This window comes from Melopsittacus undulatus, chromosome 7 (assembly GCF_012275295.1).
Source record: "Melopsittacus undulatus isolate bMelUnd1 chromosome 7, bMelUnd1.mat.Z, whole genome shotgun sequence".
NCBI classification, from domain to species: domain Eukaryota; kingdom Metazoa; phylum Chordata; class Aves; order Psittaciformes; family Psittaculidae; genus Melopsittacus; species Melopsittacus undulatus.
Window position 1 is genome coordinate 59,462,114 of NC_047533.1, and position 27,788 is coordinate 59,489,901.

Sequence of the window (27,788 nt, forward strand, 5' to 3'; positions counted from 1 at the left end):
TGCCCTGAAGGGAAAGCATTACTCAGAGTCGGAGGATTAGTGAACTTCAGTGAATGCACTAAAAATATGGGTTTACTGCATGACTAATGACTAATTTGCCCTATCAAGGTGCACAAGTTATGACTTCCCTCTTGTCAGGAGGGCAGGCTGCACTCCACAAGAGACGCAAGAAGGTAGAAATTTATATATTCTGTCCTCTTTATACGACCCCTGATTCCATTGCTAACTGCAGTTACTTGCCCTGGCTGTACACTCCTGAAGCATGACATCCTTGAAAACTGTGTATATCTTGTAGTATATAGAGTAGTTTCATGGATATATTTAAGATTGTAAAACTCATGTCTTGCACAGTTGGCAATTTGTGAACTTACAGGAAGTGTTCAACATTAAAAAAAAATCGACCTTTTAAAAATTGACAGTTTGCATTTTGGCCATATTCTATGAGGCAAGTAGATGATGAGTTTCACTGGAGAAAGTTACTGTCTTCAGCAGAGTTGTCTTGTAGTCAGTCCAGACTGAGATTTAAACTTTGTTATCAATGTGTCATTTTGAAGAAAATCTGAAGAAGTTGAGGAGTCTAGCCTTGAGCTTTCAAGGTGTTCCATGAGGATTTGGAATGGAAGAATTGAACTATGTTAAGAAAGCATCACATGCTTTGACTTCTTTTCCTTTTTACACCCTCCTTAAAGACCTCTTTCTTCCCCACAGATTCCTTGATGAAGTCCAGTCTTATTCAGGCATAAACAAAATGAGTGTGCAAAATCTGGCTACTGTTTTTGGTCCCAACATTCTTCGCCCCAAAGTGGAAGATCCTCTAACTATCATGGAAGGTGAGCTTCCTGTACATAACTTGTAGTAGAAATAAGAAATGTCTTCAGGATTATTAACAGTGCATAACAGTCCATGTAATATGTGCAGTAAGTTCCATCTATCTGTTTTATAGACACAGAATTCTTCAACCTGAATGAACTTCTGTGTTAAATCTTGCAGATTACTATAAAAGTGACTGAAATGTGAGCATTGCAAACAGACTTTGTATGAGAGTGTGCATTTGCCCTGCCAACTTCACTAAAAATGCACTTTTTTTCTCAAAACTTGCTGCAAATATGACGTGTTTTCATTCAGCCCTGTGGTTGGAGTGCAGTTAATGTTTTAGCTGTGGTTCTTCAGGATGAGAAAAAGTTCATACTGCAGTGATCCCTGTTGAATCCCCCACAAAGCAGTGGTATATATTGCATGCCTTCTGGCACACCAGTGATCAAATTGTCAGCTGTATTCTATTATTTACAACAATGTTCAGCTGTAGGATTTTGCTATATTAAGACAAAAATATGGCCATGACGATCTCTTCCTATAATAAATTGTGACTTTAGTTCTCCATAAAGGACATGATGCTTTCTCTCCCTTCAAACACTTTTTGCTTAATACTTGAGATTTACTTATAATTTTCAGAAATTAGGGCTGTACACAGCCTCTACACTGAAAATTTTACCAAAATTAAAAAATGCTGTGTCCATAGCTTATTTGAGAGTGTGTTGTTTTCTTCTTTTTCTGTGAATACGATGCTTTTCTCTTCCCCAGGTACAGTAATTTTCCATACACTTTGTTAATCTGCTTGTTCTTCTGAAGACTTATGTTTCCTCCTTCTTCCTTTTAATTCTCAAAACAGCTGTGTGGCTGTAAACAGAAACATGGTATTTCTAAATCACGTATGAGAGCAGTGAAGAGTCAGGGTTAGCCTTTTGAACAGTAGTTCAGAGAAGCCAAAAAAAAACTCATGTGGGAAGGGTTTCTAATATGGACTCAGAGAATGGTTTGGTTTGGAAGGGATCTTAAAGATGAGCCAGTTCCAACCCCACTGCCACGGGCAGGGACACCTTCCACTAGACCAGGTTGCTCCAAGCCCTGTCCAACCTGGCCTTGAACACTGCCAGGGATGGGGCAGCCACAACTCCTCTGGGCACTGTGTGCCGGTGTCTCACCACCCTCATTGTGAAGAATTTTCTCTGGATATCTGATCTAAATCTACCTTATTTCAGTTTAATGCCATTCACCCTTGTCCTGTCACTGCTTCATCATTGTGGCCTCCTCTGGGCTTGCCCTGACAGGTGCACATACTTCTTGTGTTGGGGGGCCCAGAGGTGGATGCAGTACTGCAAGTGGGGTCTCATGAGAGCAGAGTAGAGTGGGCAGGATCACCTCCCTCAAGCCTGCTGGCCACACTTCTCATCTTAATCACGCTTCACACTTAATCATCATGTTCATTTAAATGCCTGGATTCTTATTGTCACAGGGAATTGTTTGGTCATGCACTTGACTTAAAATAGTTTGCAAGAGCAGGTGTCCAATGTATGTGCATGTTTACTGACTGTGCATGAGCATCATCAAACCTCTGCAGCTTCAAATGCTCTTAAATCAGCTTTTGTGGTTTCCCCCTGGTTCCTGTACATACTTATCTCAAATGCACTGTGACTATCAGATACAGGGGTGCAGAGATAAGCTTCACTGTGTCATTGCAGTCGTATTTTACATCTCTTATATCATCTCTCAGTGGTATTTAGAAAAGAGAAACCGTAAGAGAGTTTCCTGCTCTTTTTTCCTTCCTCTTCAGATATCTTGCCATATCTCTCTCAGGAGTTACATTTGTATGTGTATGTGTGTGTGTTTGTTCCCTGTCACTTCACTTTTACCTATTTCTGCATCTTCAGAACTGCCAGACTGGCTGGAATAATAGTTTTTCTTACCCTGCTACTGCTGTAGAGCTTAGCAGCGTAGTAGATAACTGCTGTGAATGTTTTTCTAGGTCAGGCAGCAAACTGTCCTTTTTTTTCCAAGCTTTTGCATTAAATAGTACAAAAAGTACTTCAAATTGTTTAATAGATTGGAATTAGCGAGAGATGTCAGGGAGCTGATTTATACCATTGGAGTCAGTGAGAATGGTACCTCACAGGATGACATTTACTGATGGGATACAATACATCTTCAGCTCACCTGGGGCAGCCTAGACAAACAGAATTGGAGTAGGGAGAGAGGAGTTAGCCATTCCAAAATAAAATCAAAGGGAAATTTTTTTAACTAATGAGAAACATGTTTGATGAAGGAGGTTTATAACTCCACTTTAAGTGTAACTTCAAGATTTGACATGGGACAATGCTGATTTGCAATTGGGCTGTGCATAGTTAAATGTATAGGAACAAAGACTGTGCATCAATTGGAGCTCATGGCCACTCTGCTCTTTGCTTTTTGGAAGATACAGAGTGCTTTTCTTGCACAGTCAAACATGCAGCTATGGGTAACCATACTTGCATAATGGGGATGAGGACTTGGTTTTGTTTGCTTCAAGAGAGATTTTCCAGAATTCCAGTCATGAAGCATGCTTTTCCTGGCCAATGCAGTAGTAAAAGTACTGAGTACAGTGCAATGTTTGTTCAAAATTCTGCACATAACAGCTAATGTTCCCAGAAGGAATACAGCTAAATGTGCTAAGTAAATTTTCCATTAGAAATGCATAGTTCTAATGTGTGAATTTTCCTTAGCAAATAAACAAACAGGAACACTAAAAAATATGTTGTCAGGTACCTACATTGAATTGCCTCTTAGTAGATGTAATTTTAAACGGTGGGGTATACAGAGCTAGAATACTGCAAGAGTTGTATGTGAAATGATATTGCACAGTGGGAAGTTGTGGACTAGAAGAGCACAGTGTACATCTGAAGGCTCTCTGAGAGCTGGAAAATGAGTGGTTATTTTAACTACCTTGACCTTGTTCCTGAAATATTCTTAATAATCCTTAATGAAGGTCTGCTTAACAAAATAAAGTTGCACATCTTTATTACCCCAAGTCCAATTGTAAATGTCAGTGTGTAAATTACAGTGCAGTCAAGTAGTGTGTACACCAAGGGGTGGCTCCTTAAGAGAAAAGGTGGCCATTTATTGCAGCAAGTGCTTTGCATTAGTTCCATGCTGTGCTATAATGTGGCATAGTTTCAGCAGCTGCAAATCCCTTGCCTGCCTGTTTTCTGTTAAACTACTAAATATATGTGCTGTGCCAGAATAAGACTGTGATTTTGAAAGTGATTGCCACATTGAGTTAAAACACATCATTTGCAATGGTGTTATCCCATTCACAATGATGTTATCCATTATCTCCTTCTGTGGTCTTCCTGAGATGCAGTTACTCTCATGGTAATAGCTTCTTTGCAAAAGTTCCTATTCTTAAAGGTCTGTGAGTCTCGCTCGCTTGGTTTGATGGAAAGAAAAGGTGGCCTAGTTGTCAGAGGCACTTCAAGTATTTTAAACGCTCCGGGTGTTACACAGGTAGATGAAAAGTTTGTGTAAGTTGATTTTTTTATGGCATATTTGTGGAATCTGATGGATAAAATATATTAATGCCTTAAACAAAACAGGCCAGTAATAATCATGTGCTTGGTATTGCCTTTCAGGTACAGTAGTAGTCCAGCAGCTAATGTCAGTGATGATCAGCAAACATGAAGAGCTGTTTCCCAAGGATGCAGACCCTCAAATGGGACCCGAGGTATGCAACAACAACAATGAATTGCCAAAGAAAGCAATTGCAGGGCAGCTGCAGAACAAAGAGAACAACAATACCAAGGAGACAGCAGTGAGGCGCTGCTCTTGGGACAAACCTGAGTCTCCCCAAAAGGGAAGCATGGACAATGAGTCCCCAACTGCTCTGCCAGGCAGCAAGACAAGCAGTCCCAGGAACAGCATACAGAAACTAGATGTCACCAGAAGCCCACCACTCATGGTGAAAAAAAATCCTGCTTTCAATAAAGGCAGTGGCATTGTCACTAATGGGTCCTTCAGCAGCAGTGTGGAAGGCCCTGAGAAGAGCCAGACCTTACCAAACTGTACCCTACAAGCCAGGAGAACATCATCCCTGAAAGGACCAGTGACTAAGATGGGCACACACAGCGTGCAGAATGGGGGTGTGCGGATGGGTGTTTCCAGCACAGATGGGCACAGCAACACCCTCAACAGCCGGACCCCAGGCTGGGTGCCCAATGGCTACGTCACACTGAGGGATAACAAGCAGAAGGAGTCAGTGAGTGAGTCAGGACAGCACAATCGGCTTTCCACCTATGACAATGTCCACCAGCAGTTCTCTATGGTGAACTCTGAGGACAAACAGAGTGTGGACAGTGCCACCTGGTCAACGTCCTCTTGTGAAATATCCCTCCCTGAGCACTCCAACTCCTGTCGTTCATCCACCACCACCTGCCCTGAACAGGATTTTTATGCGGGTAACTTTGAAGACTCTGTGCTGGATGGACCACCACATGAAGACCTCTCAAACCCGGGTGACTATGAGAGCAAAAGTGACAGGAGGAGTGTGGGGGGCCACAGCAGCCGAGCTACCAGCAGCAGCGATAACAGTGAAACATTTGTGGCCAACAGTACTAACAATCACAGTGCTTTGCACAGCCTTGTGTCCAGCTTGAAGCAAGAGATGGCCAAGCAGAAACTAGAGTATGAAACAAGGATAAAAAGGTAAGACAGTTTGGCTCTCCCATCTCGCTGCCTTTTACAGAGCAAATCCAAGCTGTTTTCCCTCTTGTGACTCACTAGCAATCTGCACTAGCTGCAGTCACTGAGTGCTCACCACTGAGTTTCCCATCTTTCAGTGCTGACATACTCTGACATTGCATTTGTGATATGATACAAAGGGGTTTGTTTCAAAGCAATTGATTGCCATGGTTGTGACATGCTATCCTATTGTTGTCAACAATAAAGACAGAACCATGTGGGTTTCTGTATAATATCCCAAAAATCAGTAGGCTCTCACAGTGTTATCATTAGTTTGATACCTGTTCTCCAGAACTGAGAATGGTAACTCAGTTCTGGAGTAACTGGGCATCACCTTTTGGTGAAAGCAGTGCATGCCTTAATCCATCTGTAGTTTTGAGGACTGGAAAACTGCTAGAACTGCTTTCCTGTGTCCTCATTCCTCTAGAGACGCCACTGCATCTGGGAGTTACATCTGCTCACTGTCCTATCTCTGCGCTGCTGCTTTACCTTTCCTTTACAGCTTGGACCCGTTAAAGAAGGCAAGGAAGAGCCCCATCTTTGTCTACAGATAGTGTGGATTCTTCTCACATACAATGAGGTTACCAGTATGGATGGCTATAACAATCAACAAATAACCTTAAAGTCTGGATTTAGTATTAACTACTGCACACAGCAGTGCAGAGCTGAATGCACTCTTTGTAATAAAGGTCCTTCCATAAGGCTGTTCAGAACTTGTCTCACCTGTGTTATACTGCAGCTCTTTTCATTGGTACCTCTGGCACTGCAAATCCTAGCTAGACCACAGTACTTGAGAGCTACTGGCAACAGTAGCTGTGAGTGGAAGTGCAGCATACGGAATATTGCAGTCTTTCACCCACAGTGTAATAGAGCCTTTCTTAGAATGTTTACTATGCATGATGATTGTGTGTTTAGTACTACTAGTATTTCTAATGCTTTCCACTGGAAAGCTGGATCTGAAATAAGATCATTATTTTTGAAATTGTCGATCCATGTTTGCAAACAGATGTAGAAGATAAATCAGATGAAGAAAGGAGATTAGCAGTGAAACAAGGCATTCAGGGCATTAGCCTGATTTTGTAAGTGACAGTAGCACAATTGCAGCAGGACCTGGGTGTGAACACTTCCAGAAGATAAAAGGAATAGTTAGCCTGTTCTTGGAGAATTAGATGAAGTCACTTGCTACTGTGCACCTTGCCAGTGGCTGTTATTAAGCATCTTCTAAATGAGCTACCAGAGAGATTGCCTTATGAGAATGGTTCATTGATGAAGCCATGGTTTGTAGCTACACCTCTGAAAAACTCAGTCTAAGCTTTGTAAATTATAAAAATATGAATTCGTTGTGGGTGTGCATTTCTGCTTGAGTGAGTAAGGAGTGCTGCTCAGGAGCTGTCTGCTTTTGTTTCATTTTGCAGCCTGGAGCAGAGAAATCTCACCCTAGAGACGGAAATGATGGCCCTGCATGAAGAACTGGATCAAGAGCGGAAGAAGTTCACAATGGTAGAAATCAAAATGCGCAATGCAGAACGAGCCAAGGAAGATGCAGAGAAGAGAAATGATATGTTGCAGAAGGAAATGGAGCAGTTTTTCTCCACTTTCGGGGAACTGACAGTGGAGTCTCGCAGACCAGAAAGAAGCAACACCATCTGGATCCAGTGAGAATCGGAAGTGTTGACTGTGGGACTTTGGGGAAGGGCTTGCGGGTATTATACTGTATCAGGTGGCTGGTCACCTGTCTGAGGCTAGTACTCAACATAATGTTATAAACCCTTGAAGGAAGAGGTCATACAGACGTTAACCGCTCATATCTACAGTGTGTACTTATCAAGTTATACTCTTTGAATGCTTCATGAGACTACTGTCAAGTGTTAAACTGGATATGTGTATATAAATTTAAAAAAAAAAATCACCTTAGAGAGCAAGAAATATTTTAATGCAAGTCTTGTATTTAAACTGGTAAATTGAAATGTTGTTGCTATCAAGCTTTATATCAAGGCTTTTCTCCCTTGCACTTAACATATAAGCTATTTTTGGCATTGTGTTAGCATCAGCTTATTTTGTATATCAAATGTTTTTTTGGTTTTGTTTTTTTTTGTTACCCCTCTTGCTGGGGAGTGGAGATAAACAGATATGTTACAGTATACGTGCCAGTGGTTAACCCTGATTTGCGTCGCTTTTAAAGAGACAGTAGGATGAGAAACAGCAGCACACTATGGGCAAAATAAAGCAGTATGAACTTCACACAATTGATGGCCAGGGTAGAAAGTACCAGGGCAGCCATATCATAAAAACTAAATGAAGATATTAAGTCAGCAAAATTGCACGCAGTGGTGAAAGGGTGAATAGCTGCTTGTTTGGGAGCAAAAGTGGATGGCAGAATAAGAAGTTGGGGGAGAGAGAAAAGGGGAACTTTAGGGGAAGTCAAACACATGACCAGAGCTTTTTGAAGTACCCTAAAGAAGCCCTGTGCCTGATCACTGCAGATCAGAGCAGGAATACAAACCAGTTGTTCTGACCATATTTGCATTTGACTTCCTCCGTGCTGTGCTTGAAAGTGAGTCCTTTTTATAATGCTGGTGAAGGGGCACACAAGGGGGATGAACTGGGTGTATTGTGATGGGTGCTGAAAAAAATAACAAAATAATTATGTCCAGAGTAGAAATTACTGGAGAAACTGTGCAACAAGCAGCAAACAAGGAAGGAAGCACACTAACACATTCACCACCTGTATTTACAGTGTACATTAGCAAGTTATCATACTGTCTCAATGCTTCGTGAGATTACTGTCAAGTGATAAAACTGTGAAAGTTTCCAAGCTGTCAGCATCACCAAGCAAAGACCTGGAGGGGATAGCACAGAGCCTAACAGCATGCAGAGTGCCACTGGAAAAGAAACAGAAAATCCGTGCTATAAATCAATAATTTGTTTGGCATCTTTTCATATAGTAAGTATAACTGGTATTTTTTATACTATGTTAAGGATGGTTCGGTTTTACTTTTGCCTTTAGAACTGCAAGCTGTAGCATTAGAGGAGTATTGAGATGTCTTTGCTTCCCTCTAGTGTCTCTTGCATATATTGCAATTATTTTTTAACACCAATTGAGAAAGAACAAGGAATGCATCAAAGAGCATTCTTCATTATAGCATGTATATTAGACAAGTATTAATTAGATGTGGGAATTATACTGGGAAGTAAACATGACACTTACATTTCAGAGAAATGTTAACTTACAATGCAGCATTACACAGCGTGCTTATTGTACTGATTACTGTGAACATCTATAGTGCACATCCAATCTGTGTGTAAATCAGAAAAAATCAGACAGGGAGTCTCAAGGTAGCAGGAAGGGGCATGTTGCAAACCTCATGAAGTTCAACAAGGCCAAGAGCAAGGTCTCACTCCTGAGTCAAGGCAATCCCAAGCACAGATACTGGATGGGCAGAGAATGGCTTGAGAGCAGCACTGAGGAGAAGCACTTGAGGGTGTTGGTTGATAAGAAACTGAACATGAGGTGGCTTCAGTGTGTGCTCACAGCCCAGAGCCTTCCAACCCAAACCATTCTATGATTCTATGTTTTATATCAGCAGCAAGCAAAAGATGTCCCCATAATGGTAAGACAAAGAAACAGACTATTATGTTAATTCTTGTTTTTAAATAGAATGAGCAAGACCTTGATATCTGATGCAGTAGGCCTCAAGTCAACTGACAAGCAGTATCTGACATCTGTTGATGTGACAGCAAAGACTCTGAGATAAGTATTTTCTTAATTAGAACTAATTTTTCCTACACTAGATGTGTATGGTAGTCCCCGAGGAAGAGAAAGTTCTGCTTTCTCACAAGTAATGCAGTTTTCTTATTTTTATTTCCTCTAGCAGTACCAGTGTCATTCAAGCTCTGTTGCTCTCTTAAAATTTAAAGAAGTACACAATTCCTAAGACTAGTTCAAGGACCTAACATTTAGTCACAGGGGCACGGCAAAATGTGGCCAGCAAAGCAGCGGGGAAGGGTACGGATCCAAGGTTATACATTGATATGCTGGAAAAATGACAGCTACTTGATAAAATTTTATTTCTGATAGTTGTTCAAAATTGACAAGGAGTAGGAATTTCATTTTACATCCACATCTGCCTCCAATGCCCTACACTATGAAATATGCATGGAAAAAGGGAAGGTATTTATAGTCCATATACTTTGCATTCTATGTTAAATTTCAATTATCCTTACTCTTCATAGGAGCTGACTGGGGGCTTTCTTTCAGTGATTTGTTTGTGCTGCATGCTTTCCTAATTTGTTTGAACAGGCTGCTTTGTACATACCTGTTTCTGAACTCAGATTATGTGGTCAGTGATTGCTTTTTGAGGGTTAATTCTTGGTTTACCCCCAGGTGTCTGTACAGGCTATAAGAATGCAGTTTGGAGGTTTTTTTTAGCTTATCTTCAATTCTTTGCATTCATCATATCTGAGATGGTTCATAAGACAAACTATTTCAGTGAAAAAATATTCATTTTTGGTGTGTATAGTTCCTCCACATTTTTATCTTTTTTTTTTGAGGATTGCCATCAAACTCTTGACTTGGACTGAATGATGCTACTGCAGTGATTTCTTCAGGCGCTATCCTTGGAAAAAACATTCTTTTATTTCTGCAGGGGCTCTGAGAAGCTGGTTCTTCATGTGGATTTAATGTAGGACTTAGGCTGGACTAGACCTGGCTCATTCTTGCTGATGTCAGGCTAAAACCCCAGAATTTCTGTTTTGTTTATCAGAGGGATTTTGATCCCCTTTGAAATTAGGACTTAGTCTTGGAAAACAGTATAAACCATCCACAGAACTACAGTTGTTAAAACCTGCTAGCATTTTTTAGTCTTCTGGATGCAGAAGAAAAATCCCTTAGAATATCTTCTAGGAAAGTGGGAGCAGAGACTCTGGGAGCAGAGCAGAAGCTTGGGTTTCTATCCATTTGGCCCAGCTCATTTTGGCTGATTCCTTGATGGATTTAAAGCTCTTCTTGGTGCTGCTGTCCCCTCCCAGGTGTCTATTCCTGTATCATACTTCTCAGTGCTCTTTTCACTCAGCTTATCCCACTGTGGTCCATTTCCTGGAGATGAACCTGCCACAGAGCTGTTGTTTGGCTTAGCTTTCTTGGTGGTTGAAGTCTTGGTGCTGGCTCAGTAAAATATCGGACAAGTTGTCTGTAGCTGTGCCATTTGGAATCAACTTAAACAGTCTGACTCCAAATGGCATCTGACTCCAGCAGTATGGGATCATACCATTGCTTTTTTGGAAGCTCACCTAGGGCAGGATTTGTCTGATTATTTGAAGCTTCTCTTCACATTTGTAGAAGTATTCCAGTCAGTTCCTCAAAGAATGCTCAAATTCCGTTTATATGGCTAAGTGCTGATATCCCAAATGCTTTGCTTTGTAGTCCAGGACAAGACTTCACCTCATTGACTCTGCAGAAATCATCTAGACATACTGGAAAACTTGAACAGACACAGTGAACTTAGAAAATACTAAGCGTATGTCCACTCCTATCACAATCCATCCAAAGTGCCCACTCCTCATGTGTCATAACTCCTTCATCAGCATTTAGACCGTGGTGATTAAGTCTGTGTCTTTAATAGCCATCTTCAAGCTCAAAATTCTTGCTATTCCTTATATTCAGAAGTAAATAACAAAATGCTTTTTCTTCTAACATCTGTAACTTCTCACCTGTATGATACCATTTCTACATGGTCCATGACTGATTTGCTGCACTGTTCCCTTTTGCATGTCCAACCTATGTGTGAATTGACCTGGTTGGCAGAAGCAATGTTAGGGAGGCATGCTGGTGCATCTCAGTAGCCAAAGGACAAAACCGTGCTCCCTCTAATGCAGTAGACTGGAAAGCAGCAAGACTTATTCACAAAATTAAGGTCAAAGCAGACTGAGTCTCTAGGCTCTGAAAAAATCTATGAAGATTTCATGTAGCATATCTGTTGATCATGGCTTATCTCATTAAGACAGTTTTTTTCAGGGATCTTAACTGTTAATGTATTGAATTAAACCAAAGCTTTAGTGGAGACAACTGGGTCTATCACCAGCTGGTGTAATGAAATGGGTCATGTTCTAAAGCCAACTGTTACCTTCTATGAGAGGACATTAAGAGAGTTTCAAGTATCAATTAAAAAAAGGTGTAATAATATATTTGCTTTCACCTCTTTCTCACAGGTGTTTCTGTGAACTCCCAACATCAGTTATCTGTTGTGGGAGTTCACATGCCAACTCCAAGCTGAGAATGGCAGTTAACAGCTCATTGCTAGCACATTGTCACTTTGCCTTGTGCACATCATACAAGAGACCAATGCTTTTATAACTTATCAATACAGATGGCAGAAAAAAATCCTCATAGAGCTAACAATGCTCTGATCCAGTCACAGGGCATGATTATATTACATTACATTCAGAAATGTAACTTCAAGACAGCACACATGTTTAAAAGCAGGCTCGCAGCATGATACATTTGGGGGACAGACAGTAAGAGAGGAGAGGCATGTTTACCACTGTTAATCCCATCTCCAGCTACATCATCATGGCACTGCTGTAAATGATAGTGCCCTCTGTGCCTTTCTACAGTAGACTGGAATAGTGGCAGACGTTCACTGTAACTTTTAAATGTTAGATTCTGATGTTTTGCTCAGAAAAACTTTTATCTTCCTTTCTGTTTGTGAGAATCCTGCTACGCAATTGGAGTGTGCTTTGGTGCAGTAGAATAATTAAGCTTGCTACACTTCTTTGCTACATGTTTTTCTTTCTGCATCTCACAGAGCAAGTTTCCCAAATATAAAAATTAACAAATAAAATGTTATGTTAAATGATGTGCAAAACTGGTATGATAGGTTTTGATTTGTAGCATCTATCAAGAACTCACCAACAAAGTTTAAGTTGACAAGCAGGTATTCCTTATTGCAGCGCCAGGAGACAGGGGGATAGGTCTTCCAAGTGTGTCCCGCTCAAACACTAAACAAGCTGTGACTATATCATCATTAAATATACATATTCATTACATTACATGTATATTCATGAAGTTGCTTATGCATTACATCATATGTCTAAAAAATTCTTCAACTGAAGAGTTCTCTTCCTTATTGTTACAGAGTCCACCTGGGGTCCAGGTTGCTTAGTTATAAGCAAAAGGTTCATTGTATATACAATGAGCTATTCATCATTCTGTCTTTCTTGTTCTTTCCTTATCTCAGTTTTCCTAAGAATGAGGAGGAAAGGAGCTTGCTAAGATTACCACTCTAAGGTCTTTAAGCAGTACCATCCACTAAAGTGATGGTCCAAAACTTTTTGAGAAAGATCTAGTTTGCTAAAGAGAATGAATATTTAATATTTCATATTATTGTATAGCATCCATACTGAATAAACAGGTACTTTGATTTGCATGTTTGGACAACCCAGTCAAAACAGTGAGTTGCCTTTGGCTGCTGTACACTTGAACACTTCCTGGCTGAGTGAAAATCCTAATTAATTTCCTTTCTTACTCTGAATTCCCTCTGGAGTTTGTCTGTTGAAGAGGAGAGTGTTTCCAGACTCTCTATGCCCCTGGCAAATCTGTAAGAAAACAGGGAAGGGGAGATGGGAGAAAAGAAATTAACAGGTATTTGAGATGTGGGCATGCAAGAATAGAGGAAACAGATGGGAGAGATGAGAACAAGGAAGTGAATATACCTGAAATTGCCATGTGTAGGTGGTAGTAATTTGCCCTCAGTTAAGCCATTGTTTGTGAAAGCTTGTCTCTACAAAAAGGTTGGTACAGTTAAGGTTGAACTGTCTTTCAGAGCTTTTTCCAGCTCTAAATCACTTCCTGGGCCAACAGGTCTAACTAGGTCTAGTGTTTCACAGCAAGTTCCTTGCTTTTATTAGTCCTATGTGCTAACAGCAAGAAAACAGTGGAGAAATACCTAGCAAAGCTGTTGCTGTAACAGCTGAATGCAAAGCAGGGAGCCCCAGAAGGTCAGACAGCTCACTGTGGATTACCAGCAGTCACTATGGGAACTGATAATGTCCGCAGACTGTTGACTGTTCAGCATCTCTACAGTAGTGATTCTCAGGCAATAAAATTATATATGGCAGATGCCCTGCCAATAGAAATTGCTGTAGCTGTAGAGAGCAGTGAGAGAGCTAAGGATTTTTCCTACCAGGCTTTTAGAAGCTGTCATAATGTGTGTATTTACAATTATTGTTGGTGGTCTAGTTTTGCTGGACAAATGCTTGTCAGCAATAACACAAGTTTCTTTAGTATGCCAATAATAATGGAGAGTGCAATAAATTTTTGAGGCAGGAAAAATGAGTGTGATACAAATATATTCCTCCCTTTTTCCCTAAGGACAATTTCCTCCAGGATAATGAGCTTTGTATGAAGTACATTTCCATTTCTCAATTTCCTAAATGCAAGCATGGAAAATCCTTTCTACCTCTATGTGTACTACTCTCAACATGCAAAAGAGATTTAAAATGATTCATGTTCAGCAGGACTTTATCATGGTGTTTAAAATACTATGATGAGCTGTTTAAAGTGCTATTATGAGCATGGCTGTAATTTTTTAAAACTGTATAGTATTTAGGAGGTGACTTGGCTTGAGACCAAAAGAAGTAGTTTCAAGCACCAATATTTCCGCTGTTGTTCAAGTCACAAAGGCTCACTATTTTCCGACCTTAGCAGTTAACCTTAACAATTGCTGACAGTTTGTTCAAAATGTTTGTGATTGTTGCCTGTAGCACTACTTGCAAAATCAGTTCCCCACACTTTGTAACAGAAAGTTCCCTCCAGGTCTTCATCACTGCTAAACTATGCCAGTAGCTGATATTTTTAATTGCTGGGTTGAACAACAGCACCTGGATTTTGGTAGAGCAGGATGACTGATGTAGTACTAGCTCTTCCCACTTTTAAACTCAACTGAGCACTCTGGTGAGGTTTTGCTCAATTCATTATTACAGATGTGTGCTTTGTGTGATAGTGAGATCTTATTCAGGGAGTTGTGTGGAAGAAGTTACAAATTCACACCTACCTAATTGCGTAATAGTTCCGATGTGCAGACATGCACCAATATTAATAGTGGATGTGGATAATGGAAATACTTGTGCAATTTAGTATTAATAGTGAGGGTATCACAATTGGCTTAATTGATATTATTTTGTCTGACTGGAGGGAGCTACATCAAAGGGGCTGTAATGGAAAGTAAGCAGGATATGAACCATAACAGAAATGAAACATTTCTGAAGGCAATTCCGAAGGCCATTAAGGGAACAGTTAATGAACTATTAATCTCTATGCAGCTAGTCAGGCCTTTTTTTTCCCAAGGCCAGAACCTAAGATCAAAAGCACATTAAGCCATTAAAAAACTTGCCTAACAAGGAAAAAGGTGGAGAGCTGTTAGTATCATCTCAGGAGGACATGCTGAGTAAAGATGGACAGATTTTGATGTCCTGGAGCCAGCAGAAGCTGAGTATATTTCTTCCGGACCAAGCATACTTACCAGCCTAGGTTCTCAGTCCGTTCAGTGTTCCTGTAGTGCTGCAGTTCAGCCACTATGCCATGTGGCAAAGCAGGCTTTATTGGCTTGGACGTGCAGCAGTATGCAAGTGTAAAAGTATAGTTACAAAATCATAGAATCACTAGGATGAAAAGTCCTTTCAGATCATTGACTCCAAATGTTACCTCAGGAAGAGGTGGCGGGTGAAGAAGGGAGCAATCCACCTACAGGTAAATGAAATTTGGAAGACACGGGTTTATGTAGCTGTATCAGTTGCTTGCCACATGCACTGAAAGACGAGTCCCTGGCAGTTCCCAGCTGCAGTAGGGCCTGCTATATTACTGCAATTGGAAAAGACTGCCAACTCCCAGCCTTGGGATCCATGCTAACAGCTGCAGCTTCAGGTTTCACTCAGGCAATAATGAAGATAATGGTAAAGAAGAATGCCTTCACTGTGACTGGCTAGCAGGTGAGAACAGGTGTGTGGTACGTTGACAGACCCATTTAGTTCTATGTTGGGAAATATTTACTGAGAGCAGATCCTTCGGGAAGTGTGCCCACAAGGGAGAGTAGGAGAAAGAGATCACTGCTGAGGTTCCCTTCTGAGCTATAATGACAGTATGGTCTGTAACTGAAGCAAGAGGGAAAGCAATTGTGGAAGTCAGCTACAAGTTGTATGTGTGCGTAGACTGGTAGAAACATGAAACAAATTACAAGCAAATATAATATTGAGAACAGAGCTTTTGCTATTGAAGTTTGCATTTTGAGCCTGAATCTTACTTTGATGAAAGGAACTGGATGGCAGATCTAAAGATGTGTCTTCTGTTTGTTTAGGCCATGAATACATGGTGTGTGGTAGTCATAAAACTACTCCCTGTGCAGTACAGTGGTACATTTGAATCTTTTCTGGAACCTCTGCAGATAAAAGTGGCAATGTTCATTCTGCCCACACAGCCATAATTTGAGTCAGTTGAGCGGATGTTCTCAGTCACACAGCTACGCCTGATTCCCGAGTCAAGACTGTGGGGTACCTGGTGGATCATTTTCAGCTTCTTTTTAGGTGCTGTTGAATTTGAGCATGTGCTCTGCAGATAAAACAGTAAAAAGTATTGTTCAGGATTATCAAGTTACTTATTCTTTCTGGAACCTTTAGAGTTCTCTAAAAGAACTGAGACCCGAGGGTTCATTTTAAAAATATGGGGCTTAATCATCTTAATATTGAAGTCAAGACAATTTTTGCCATCACAGCAGGCAGAAGGACAAGGCTGGGTCAAAATAAGTTACATGAGAATTATAACTGTATTGCTACCCTTGGTCAGAAATTATTGTTGCTGTTACAATAGGGGAACTGAGGAGAAATAGTTCTCAATTTTTTTACTATGCAGCTTTTTAGAAGAACAGCTGTTCAGAAGAACTTAAATCTTGATTGCATACATGTTAGAGGTAAGCAGTGTGTGGTGTTGTGGATTTATGATGTGACAGGTTTTTGTTTTCTGATGTAGTTTCTGGGTGATTTTAAAGAACATTTAAGCAAATTACTTATATTCTGCTTCTCTGTTATTCAAGTACTGTTGAGGCAAACAGGAAAAAAGGTGAAGGTGAAAAGAAAACCCTAGCTACAGCTATAGTATCTGTTTCAAACCTTACCATCTTAGTGGGCCTATATACTCTATTCCTTGTAAACTTGTAATTCCAATACACTATATTAGTACCATAATTACACACTGAAGCAGGCCGCAGGCAAGACATTCTTTCTGATACTTTAGTCATGCTTTGCAAAACTGTAGTTAACCTAGTTGTTATTGTGGGGAGCCAAATACACTGCAACTCAGCAAAGACAACAAAAAAAATGATAAACTGGCAGGAGGTTATTGTCCATGTTGATAAACACAAAATACTTGTCACAAATGTTGATTTCCCACTTCAAAAAAAAAAATCAGGAAAGAATCAGTTGTGAGCATTAGGTATAATTTTTGCTTTGATTTTGAAATAAAATGCTCATCTACACAAGAGGAGTAGTTAGTAATTAAGTGTGTATTGAACACAAAAAAAACAAATCAGTAGAATGACTTTGATTTGGACTGAGAAGCTGAAGTCAAACCAGTAACCCTTCAAGGACAGCAACAGCATATCACATTCATATGATGAATTGAGTGTGGTAATGTTTTACTGGAAGTCTGTGATGCTACAGCATCCATGATATTTCTCAAAAACAAAGTTACAAATCCTGTTTGAAGTTAAAAATTTCAAGGGGTCAGTAAAAAAGTGCCATACCATTCAGAGCAAAAATAGCCAGAAAGGCTGTAATCCACATGATAGCCAAAACAGCCATTCAGATCTGAACTGCCAGCCATGAGCAACTACTGACCAGATGGTAATGGAACTAGCCCAGAAAATAGAGTTAATTTTCTTTCTTTTTTTGACTTCCAAATCCCTCACTGCTTTTAAAGATTGTTCAGCACAGCATGGCCTCTGTAAAGTGGCCTCCCTGTAATTGTGCAGCTTGTATTTGCAGAGTTTTGAGGATCCTTAGTTCCTGTAGTGTAACCACAAGCTGTAAGGATATGTGCTAACTATGAGTTTGATCACAGGAAAGAGCAGTGACACAAACACATTCCTCCACAGAACACTAGGAGCCTATGAAACCAGTGTGGCAGATACTGCTCCCAGTACTGTGGTGACCTCCACTGAAAAAAGCAAAGGTGCTCTTAATTATCACCCTGGGCCAATTTCTTCCTTGTTTTACAAAATTTTATATCTGGTAGAGTTGTGTAGTATTAAGTGACTGCAGTATAGCATACAGATATTCAGAGACGCTTTTGACAATTAGTCCAGGTGTGGCAGCAGGAAGCTTAGCACAGTCTGTTTCAGTATGCTCTTGGTATGATAATCTCTCTTTTGGCCTTCCGAAGCTGAAAAACAACACTGAAAACCTGAGAAGAGTAAGAGAAGCAATAAGCAAAGTGTGACAACGCATGGGAAGTGTGGGATTGGGAAACAGTAAGAAGGTAAGAGACATGTCGTTCTGATAGAAGCAATGTAGGAATAAAACCCTATTCTTAGTGCTGCAAAGGCTTTCAGGTGGATAATCTGTGCATTCTGTGTACAGACATACTGTCACAACTGTGACAGTGCTGTGCAGACAGTGTGTCTTATATTTCACAGACCATTCAGTGCTGAATAGGCTGGTGTGGTTATGCAGGAGGTGCCAATGCATCACAGGATACAGGGCTTGTAGCTTGAATAGTCAGACTAACAGCTCACAAATTCAGAGGGGGATTGTCTAGAAATATAGACTTAAGTGGTTCATACAGTGCCTGGCCTAACTCCCTCTAGGGAGTAGAAAGGTAGAGAACACATAGAGAAGAACAGAACTGAAAGTTCTGTACTGAATCCTCAAGGGAACTTTGCTATAGACATTGTTCCCACTGGTTTGTTGTAGTTTTGAGTATGTTTTTATTAAGCTACCTGGAACTTGTGTAGACATGCTGTATTTTGGAAATAAACCCAAACAAAACATATACCTTCTTTCAAAACAGAAATCTTGATAAAGATCACAGAAAATTAAAAGATTGAGACACTTTCCTTGCAAATATCAGACATGCTTCCAGTTTCAACAGCAGCATATGACCTTCTTGCTCCACTGATGAAACCCCTGCCCCCAACTAGTATTTATTATGTGCCTCAGTGTATTTATTTCTAAAATACAGCATAGTGCTCGGAGATGAGCAGACATGTTTTTCAAGTGGCCATCTGCTTACCAATTCTGCAGTCCCCCATCCAGCAGCCTTAATTGCTTGCATTACTTGAAAGATTAAGGTAATTTAGAAGACTTACTACATCATAAACCTAACTATTTAATTGGTTTAAGTGTCTTTCTTTGATAAATACATGTTCATAGGGGTGGCAGCTGTATAGAAAATACAGAATATTTCTCCCTACTTTTCAGCATGTCCTTTCTCCCTATCCTTTCAGCATATGTTCTACTATTCATTGTAATCCAAGTCATCAGGAATGAAAATACACTCCTAAGCCTTCTACACTATGAAACTAAATCAATTTCCTGCTTCTTTTGGAACATAAGCCAGAAATCTCCTAGATGTTTTATGTCTACATACATAGGAAATGAGTTAGTTGTGAAAAAAAGGAAAATGCCAGCTTGTGCTTTGTAACTGGGCTTGAGTGTCTAAAATGACACTGAATTAGGAAATTTCTGTTTACCAAGTAGCTTTTCCAGTCATAGGTGCCCAGAACATGGAGGCCTTTTCATATGTATATAAATTTTAACAAGAATTGACCTACCCTATTGAAATTATGAGAGTATATTATCAGGCCAAAACTAACTGAAACCGAAACAAAACAAAAAAACCAAACCACAACAACAAAAAGAATGCACAACCAAACTCACATCTATCTTTCAAATGTTTTCTCACATGCCATTCCAGTGTTGGAGCCTAACATGAATGCCATTACTTGACACACAAAGCTTGTTAAATGTGAATTTCTACATTTTTAAACTGATGTAGTGGAAGGAAAGGAGGAAAAGCTGGTCTCACCATCTTCAATCTCAGCGAGAATCATGCTTTCCAAATAACTATGAAGGACTGAAATGGTTTCAAGCTTCACAGGTTGTTTTTAGAAGAGTAGTAGCTAAATACACAATGATATGAAAAGAGAGAATACTTCATCCATATCTGAAAACATAAATGAAACTTTCTCAGGTCTGTGTAACAGGACACTGTATTCTTTCCTATTTGTCTCCAGTAACCACAGTGGTTTTTTTTACTGGAACTATTCTTACTCAGTAGCAAATGTTAGCTGTAGCAGCCACAGTGACATATAAAGATATAACCTGCAAAGCTTGGTGGTTTTCCAGAGGAAAACCCAACAAATTGGTAAACCAGCTTACATAAAAAAGAGTGAGGTTCAAGGGAAAACATGCATCCTACCATGGGCTGTGTGCCTCTTACTCAAAGTCTTGAATCAGTGCTTAGACACCTGTTTTCAAGGTGCTTGTTGGTCCTTTAGACTAACACTGTGTAAATATAGAATGTTATATATATCTGAAGATACTGCAGTCTGTAAATACTCAAATGTCTGCTGCAGGTTTTATGAATGTAAGACTAGTGTTGCACTAATGGCAATTACTTTTCAATCAAAAATGAGGACTTTCAAGAGACACTTAAGAGCACTGAAGTATTAGACACCTAAAAAGCAAAAACTCTTAAGAAGGAAAATAACTGTGAGAACTCTGCAGATATCCTCCTTCCTCACCAGAGCCTCATTAAATCTGAAACTTCTCCAAAACAAAAAAGGCAAAAATATTCAATTCTATGAAGTTTTGTGAAATGTGATTCTTTAGTTTGGCCCCTATGTAAACACCGCTGTCTGTTCATAGAAAGGGGTCTTGCATACACAGAATCATAGAACAGTTTGGGTTGGAAGGGACCTTCAAAGGTCATGATTCTTTCAATCTATTTGAAAAGCAAGGCTGCTCTCCTCTGTGTGCTTCTACTCAAGGGAGGGTGTGTGGGGAAGTTAAAGGGTGGAGCCATGTGTAAGGATGTTCACTGCCTAAGGCCTGCATTCTCTCCTGAAAAATTCAGTCTTACATTGTCAACCTATCTTACCTAGATTTTAATTGCGTGATTACCTTATTCTTAATTTTCTTAGGTTTCCTTGTGCCTTCCAGCCATTAGGAGAACTGGGATTCAGTCATATTCCTGCCTTATCATCTATGCCAAAAGGTTTTCTTCACCAGTGCTTTTGTAAGAGTTGTGGGATTTCTCTCTGGAGATTTCTTCCTAGAAAAATCTGGTTGTAGAAACTGATAAGACTCACATAATGTCTCTGATCAGAAGACCCTGTAAATCAGGGTGCTAGTGATCCACAAAACAGTGAACATACAGGCCCATGCTGTGCTGCACATATAGCTTAGCAAGTGTGGGAGCTTGTCTTTCCTTCTGGAGAAATGTCACTTAAATTGTCTCTGCAACCCATGCGAACAGGCACAGTTCACAGGCTTCTAACAGAAGCTAGACTGGTTATTGGGTTGATATCCCTTAACTTGTTTGTACTGTTTCCCAGAATCACAGAAATGTTAGCTGGAAGGAACTTTTGATCAGCCATGGCTTTGCGTAGCAGTCTTGACAGCCCTCAAGGATGGAGGTTTCCCAATGGCATAGATAACCCTTCACTGCTGTGCTGCCTTCCTAATAAATCGTTGTCTCCTAGTATCTAACCTCAACATCCTTTTCTATACACCATGCTACTAACTCTCTTGACAAAGTATCATCAACTCTGAAGGAAAAAGGCAATGACAAGAAGAGCTGGAGGGTTGCCCCACAGGATTCATGATTCAGCGAAAGACAGTCCAGAAGTATATGAGTGAAGGAACTGAACAAAATAACCTCAGCTTACCTACAGTCTCTGAAACATCAAAAAATACATTCATCAAACAAAGCTCTATGCTTCAAAACTAGGATGTTAGTAAGGAACTGTAACTACATGTAACTACAGAGTCTTAGCTTCCCGGAAGTGGACTGTAGGAATTTGGGATGACACTAGAATACAGGTTCAGCCTTGTTTAGAGAGTAATTAAGATATTAATATTTTCATCTGGGATACAATAATTTCTGGTAACTGCAGGTGAAGCAGAAACATATAAAGGAAAGATGGATTACAGTAAAAGGAAATGGATTACATCAAAAAGAAACCAAACAAAACTCAGACTTCTCTTATAAAGTTTTCATTTTGCCAAAGGAAAGATGATCATGCAAAGAAAATTAGTCATAAAGTTGTAGACATATATATAATGTGTTTTAATTTTTTAAATAATGAATGGCTTTAGTCTTCCTGTTCAAGATTAGCAAATAGTAATGAATAGAGGAGATGGAAGATCTGTAAAGCACATGAGGAAGCTTGAGCACAAGCAGTCAGACATCATGATCATGAAAGCTTTTTTATATATGTATCAATCACCTACTGTTAGAGTTCAAACAAAGTGAGTGTAACTAAATAAGAGTAAATCTGAGGGTGAAATATGAAGCAGGTAAGGTGGGTTCAATTCTGTTAGCAACCAATATTATAAAAGGTGCCCATGCATAAGATGTCTGAAATCAGCAAGCTCCAGAGTAATGTGTTTGATTCAGCTCCTCTACCCCTGAGTAATCACATTGGGTTCCAAATCAGAAGGCTGAAACCAGCCCTTGTTAAAATCAGGTTTCTATACTGGGGGATGGGGAGCCATTTCATTAAGCTCTATGGGTCATTAAAGATGGTCTTCAATTTATGCACACGTGCTCAGGATACAGATTCCACTTACTCTAGTCCCTCTACTAAGTGAAGACTCATGCTTGGCATTATTGAATTCACCTGAATTACTTTTACTGCAGCTGTGGCATTTCCCATGCTCCTCTTCCCTGAGTCTTAATGGTCTGTTCGAGCATCTGCTAATTTACAGGCTGAAGGAAACTAAGGAAGTCAAGGAAAGCGATTAGAGAATTAGTACAACAGGTAAGTGGTCTTGATCTGATACGGGGTTTGGTTTTTAATTCCTTGTCTCCTGGGGCACTGTATTTTGTTATGTCCTAAGATTAACTCAGTAGTGTGAAATTAGGAGTATATGGGCTTTAATGTTAGAGCAAAAGACTATCTTAACTCTTTGCAAGAGTACTTCCTGCAAGGTTTAAAACACTGTGATTCATGAACCTTCCAAAACTGAATCCTGCAAGGTAGATTTACACAAAAAAAAAACCCAAAAACAAAAACAAAACAAAAAACAAACAGAGTGTTTCCTGATATTTGGGAAAGATACAGTAAATGCTTGATAAGGATTCTCAGACCACTGGAATTAGAATTTTGGATGTTGTGGTTTTTCATGAGAAGACCTTATTTCCCATTCAGAGTGAAGGCTCAGCATCTAGAAGAGCTCCAAAGACTAATGAAAATTAAATGGCTTGAAACTAGTTCATGAAGAAGCCAGGACGTAAGAAAAGGAAAGGCTGTAGTCTGAGTGTGAATTTATGCCTTTCTGGTTGTGGACTGAAGAGAGATACAGAATGGAGTATATGTTGGCTCTTGCTGAAGAAGAGCAGATTAATGGTCCAGTGGCACTACATACATAGGCACGTGTACCTTGGTGCAAGTGAAGTAATACTACTTGAAAGAAGACACTAAATTAAAAATAACAGTCCAGATAAAAGAATCTGAGGTCAAGGCTGCAGATGAGTTATTTTATCCTTGCAGATAATGGAGTGTTGATGTAAGAAAGCTGAACTGACTGGGATCTGAATAAAGTTGGGTTTTTTTTGCTTCTGAAGTCAAGATATAAAACTCACTCAAGTAACTGAGAATATTTCAAGGAGCTGAAGTTTAAAATTCAGATGTATTTCTAAGAGTTGTTCATTACTTCTCATCGTTTCTATACTAATAGAGAAAAATTTGTCAAGTACACATTTTTTTTTAGCCTTTTAAACAAAGATTCTCTGAAGAATGAAAGTATGTTTTTGCTATGATCACAGAATCATAGAATACTTTTGGTTGGAAGGGAACCTTAAAGATGCCTAGTTCCAACCGTGCTACCATGGGAACATGCAACTTGGTCTTGAACACTTGCAGGTATGGGGCATCTGCGATCTCTGTTATTTGCTATAGAATTATATTTTATAGTCATTGTAAGCTCATCCTAATTTAAAATTTATAGGAGAATGAAAAATATGTAGGACTTGTTCCTAACTTACTATTACTTTTCAGTAAGCTCTGCATGTATTGCAAGCAAAATTAATTTTCTCTACCTTCCTTATAAGGAGTTTTATTTTGTATGTGCTAGAAGAAACATGTACACCTTGGTATGAATGCATTATATGCTGTGAACAGCAAATGAATATCAGTAAGAACTGAGGTTAAAGCAGTTAATCAGGTTCAGGGATAAGTCCTAATATCCTTTTTCTAAAAATCCTATTGATTTACCTGGGATCTTGCATTAATTGCTCAAGGAGTGAGCCTTATAGGATTGTATACCATTGTCTTTCAAACCAAATAATAAATAAATTAAGGAAGTAAAGTGCTCCTGAGATGCAGTGCAGGAAATCCAGCAGCTGCAATTTATGGCTGAATGTAACAGCAATACCACATTTAGCTGTGGAATGAATATGAGGTTTCAAAGTTATATTATGTTCACTATTTCTCTTGATGGAGCTAAAGAAATCTTTAACTGAGTCCCAGCTTATAAGCTGCACTCAGAGGTCAGACCATTCTCCTGAAACTAATTAAATATATTAAAAAATTAAGCATCTGTTTTGTCTACATATGAGGTACCTTGGACATGTTTCCTCCTCCAGATTATAGAAACTATTAAGACAGTGAGCTACTACATCATCCCTGAAGTGCCACAGGATGGCAGCCTTTCAGAGTAGTTATTATGTGGGTGATCCTGTAGTTTATTTTCTGTCTGAGAATTGAAGAGCATATTATCTTTGTGGCTTACTTCTTTGGTACCAGAACTGCTGCCCTGTTACAGCATACTGTATTTTATCTGGATGGTCATGAAGCTTGGAAAGCTGTTCTTTATGATTTAGTCTGTATTTTAAGCTTGAAGCTGGGATTATACAACAAGGGCAATCAAATATGGCCGTGGAGTGCTAGTTCTGGCTTAACCTACACTATGCTTTATGGAGTCTGCAGGGTGAACCTCTTTTTCCTTTTGCATGTGGTCAGTTGGTTTTGTCTTCCTGTCCCATGACACCTCCCTATTTCCATCCATCGTGACATGTCCTCCAGTCCCCAAACTTCCATGTACTTTAAATGAAATTTTGTTTAAGTAAGGATCAAAACTTTAACAAATACTTTGAATATGGAAGGGCATTATTACTGTTGGTATATGTAAAGCAGTTATCACTGTTGGCTGTTGCAAAAGGGATACATGCAATTGTGGAAGTCTCTAAGACTACCACAGACAGTGAAGGAATTGTGTTTGGGTAGAGCTGACTACCTATCTAAACTGTGCAGAAGGACTGTGTGAACTCAACATTAATACAAGCTTTATACCCATGGAAGGAATTAATTTGCTCAGTTCCACAAAAATTTGCATCTGTCTTCACAGGATAAAAGCTACAAATAAAAGATTTATTAAGATCAGGATTAAAAAAAAAATAAATTCTTTAATATGATTGTGATGTAAAACAGCGTTGAGGCTGCATGTGAGTTGATGATTGTATTAATTGTGAAAACTCAGTCCTTACAAAATGAAAACAATAAATACTTCCATGCAAAGCAGCAGATGTTACTTGATTGCTTGCTGCATATTTTTGGTTCCCTTGGAAAAGCTCTGCTGACATGCAGAAAGTATGGTGGTTTACAGCTAGCACAGTCCCATTAAAGGTATGTGATTATAAAGCTCCCAAGATAAACCCTGCAGCCATGCAGGCATGTGCAGATGGCTTTTATTTCAGGCTGACCAGCAGGTGACAGCTTCCTTCCAAATTTGTTTTATTCTTGGTTACCTTCAGGATCACCAGAAACAGACATGCACAATGTTGGGAATACTATGCTCAGATGCTATGTCAATCATTCCAGCTATAATGAAGTCTTCTTTAAAGCAAAGGGTTAACTTAAGGCACAGTACTGTGACTGCAGTATTTTTAAAGATCCCTCAGTCTTATTCAGTGTAGCCTGATGTCACTTGTGGAGGGTGAGAGCAAAGTGAATGCTAAGAAAGAGAGCCCAAAGGCATCATCAGGGAAAACATCCCAAATCCCAAGAGTTTGCAATTAACTAAGACATAAAAATATAAATAATGAGACTAAATGAAGGGGGCAGGGAGAACTTTCAAAACAATTTGTACAAATGAATGTACAAACTTAGCTTAAGAAAGCTGCAATTCTTTTTGGATGTCCTGCTGAAACATTAAGTTACAATTTTAACAATTTGTTATTATTGCTTTGGCATTACCATTTTTTGATATCAATGTGGAAGTCAAAATGGTTACTAGGCTAAAATCACATCCTTGAGTGTTTGTGTACAAACACAGCATGGGCAAAGCCTTTACAATATACATCATTTGGAAAAGTAACAATTCATGGTACTGAAGTTACCGTTGCTGTAATGCAGTTGCATGAAAAGGTTTTTCCTTCTATTATTTTAATTATTATATATAATAATATTATTTATAATATTTTAAATAAAATTATAATTTATAAAGTTATAAATTATAATTTATAATATATATAATAATATTATTATTATTCACACTATTATGTGAGTGAACATAATGAACTTCTCAGGTGTTTTGCACTCAGACATAGAATCATAGAATAGGTAGGATTGGAAAGGACCTCAAGATCATCTAGTTCCAACCCCCCTGCCATGGGCAGGGACACCCCACACTAAACCATGCCACCCAAGGCTTCATCCAACCTGGTCTTGAACACTGCCAGGGATGGAGCATTCACAACCTCCCTGGGCAACCCATTCCAGTACCTCACCACCCTAACAGTAAAGAATTTCTTCCTTATATCCAGTCTAAACCTCTGCTGTTTAAGTTTCAACCCGTTACCCCTTGTCCTGTCACTACAGTCCCTAATGAATAGTCCCTCCCCAGCATCCCTGCAGGCCCCCTTCAGATACTGGAAGGCTGCTATGAGGTCTCCACGCAGCCTTTTCATCTCCAGGCTGAACAGCCCCAACTTTCTCAGCCTGTCTTAATATGGGAGGTAACATAAACATACATTATATTTGTTTTATTTGCAGGCTGAAATTACTTTGTGAAAGATGGACATGCGTACACAACATTTTCCCAATTTTTCCATCAAAGGGGAGGGATGCCACTGCCATGCCACTGCATCCCCCAGCTCTAAGCATCATTCTTCAGCAATAGCAGCTAGACATGCACCCAGATTTTGCTATTTTAAGCAGCAAAAGGGCTGAAAGGGCCCAGTGTCCAACATCTTTTTGGAGTTTTGCAGGGTACAATGTTGGTGTCTGAGCCCAACAACAGCACAGGTGCTGGGGATAGGCGAGGAGGAGAAGAGAGGAGGTTTGATCTCCATGCATTTTGGGGTCTTTTTAGCTTGCTAAATGCCCCTTATAGAAAGTGACTTAAAGAAGCACACGTTATTTTAACCCAGCATTAAAATCCAAGCCTGTCAGAAAATGGCCTGAGGAGACAGGGCAGGCAATGGTGGCCATTACCAAAGGAGCTTGGTGCTATCTGTGAGGAGAGGGACCTTAGTGCCCACAAAACTGCTGGAGCCTGTCAGGGATGACCCTGTCAAAGAACCAGATCCAGCATCGGGGAAACATGGGGACAGGTAGAGGGGAGGGGATGATCTTTAAGGTCACTTCTAACCCAGACTGTTTTGTGGTGGTTGTTTCTGCAGTTCTATGAATTAAGATTTCTGCCACTTCAATCTGTGGATTTAGGAATAGTAAATCTATACCAGCAGGTTACAAGAAGCAGAAAGGTTATGTCTACCAACTGAGTTGTGCAATTTGTACATTGGATGAAAGTTAGACACATGATCTTTTCTATGCTTAGTACTGTGTTTCTTATTGGGTTTGCATTTTGAGTTTTTCTCCTCCTAGTGCATGTTTGCCCAGGACCCTACACCAGATGATCATTCCCAGAAAGCTCTACCTAGATAATGAGAATAGAAACTAACAGCTGTGCTCACAAGCATTACAAGACAGTTATGTTTCTTTACATGACTCAGCAAGTTCAGATCTAAA

General features: G+C 39.6%; 1 protein-coding gene across 6 annotated transcripts in view; it reads left to right on the top strand.

Moving 5' to 3' along the window:
• Window positions 1-7,681, top strand: part of ARHGAP24 (Rho GTPase activating protein 24) — a 210,359-nt gene extending 202,678 nt beyond the window's left edge. For 3 of the 6 annotated variants that reach the window (XM_031046816.2, XM_031046813.2, XM_005146589.4), the window contains 3 exons: window positions 709-830; window positions 4,443-5,511; window positions 6,963-7,681. In XM_031046816.2, coding sequence (XP_030902676.1) covers window positions 709-830; window positions 4,443-5,511; window positions 6,963-7,206 — 1,435 coding nt within the window. In that variant the 3' untranslated portion in view covers window positions 7,207-7,681. The remainder of the gene's footprint in view (window positions 1-708; window positions 831-4,442; window positions 5,512-6,962) is intronic. The other 3 variants (XM_031046815.2, XM_031046814.2, XM_031046817.2) reach the window with 1 other exon arrangement.
• Window positions 7,682-27,788: the final 20,107 nt, after the last annotated feature.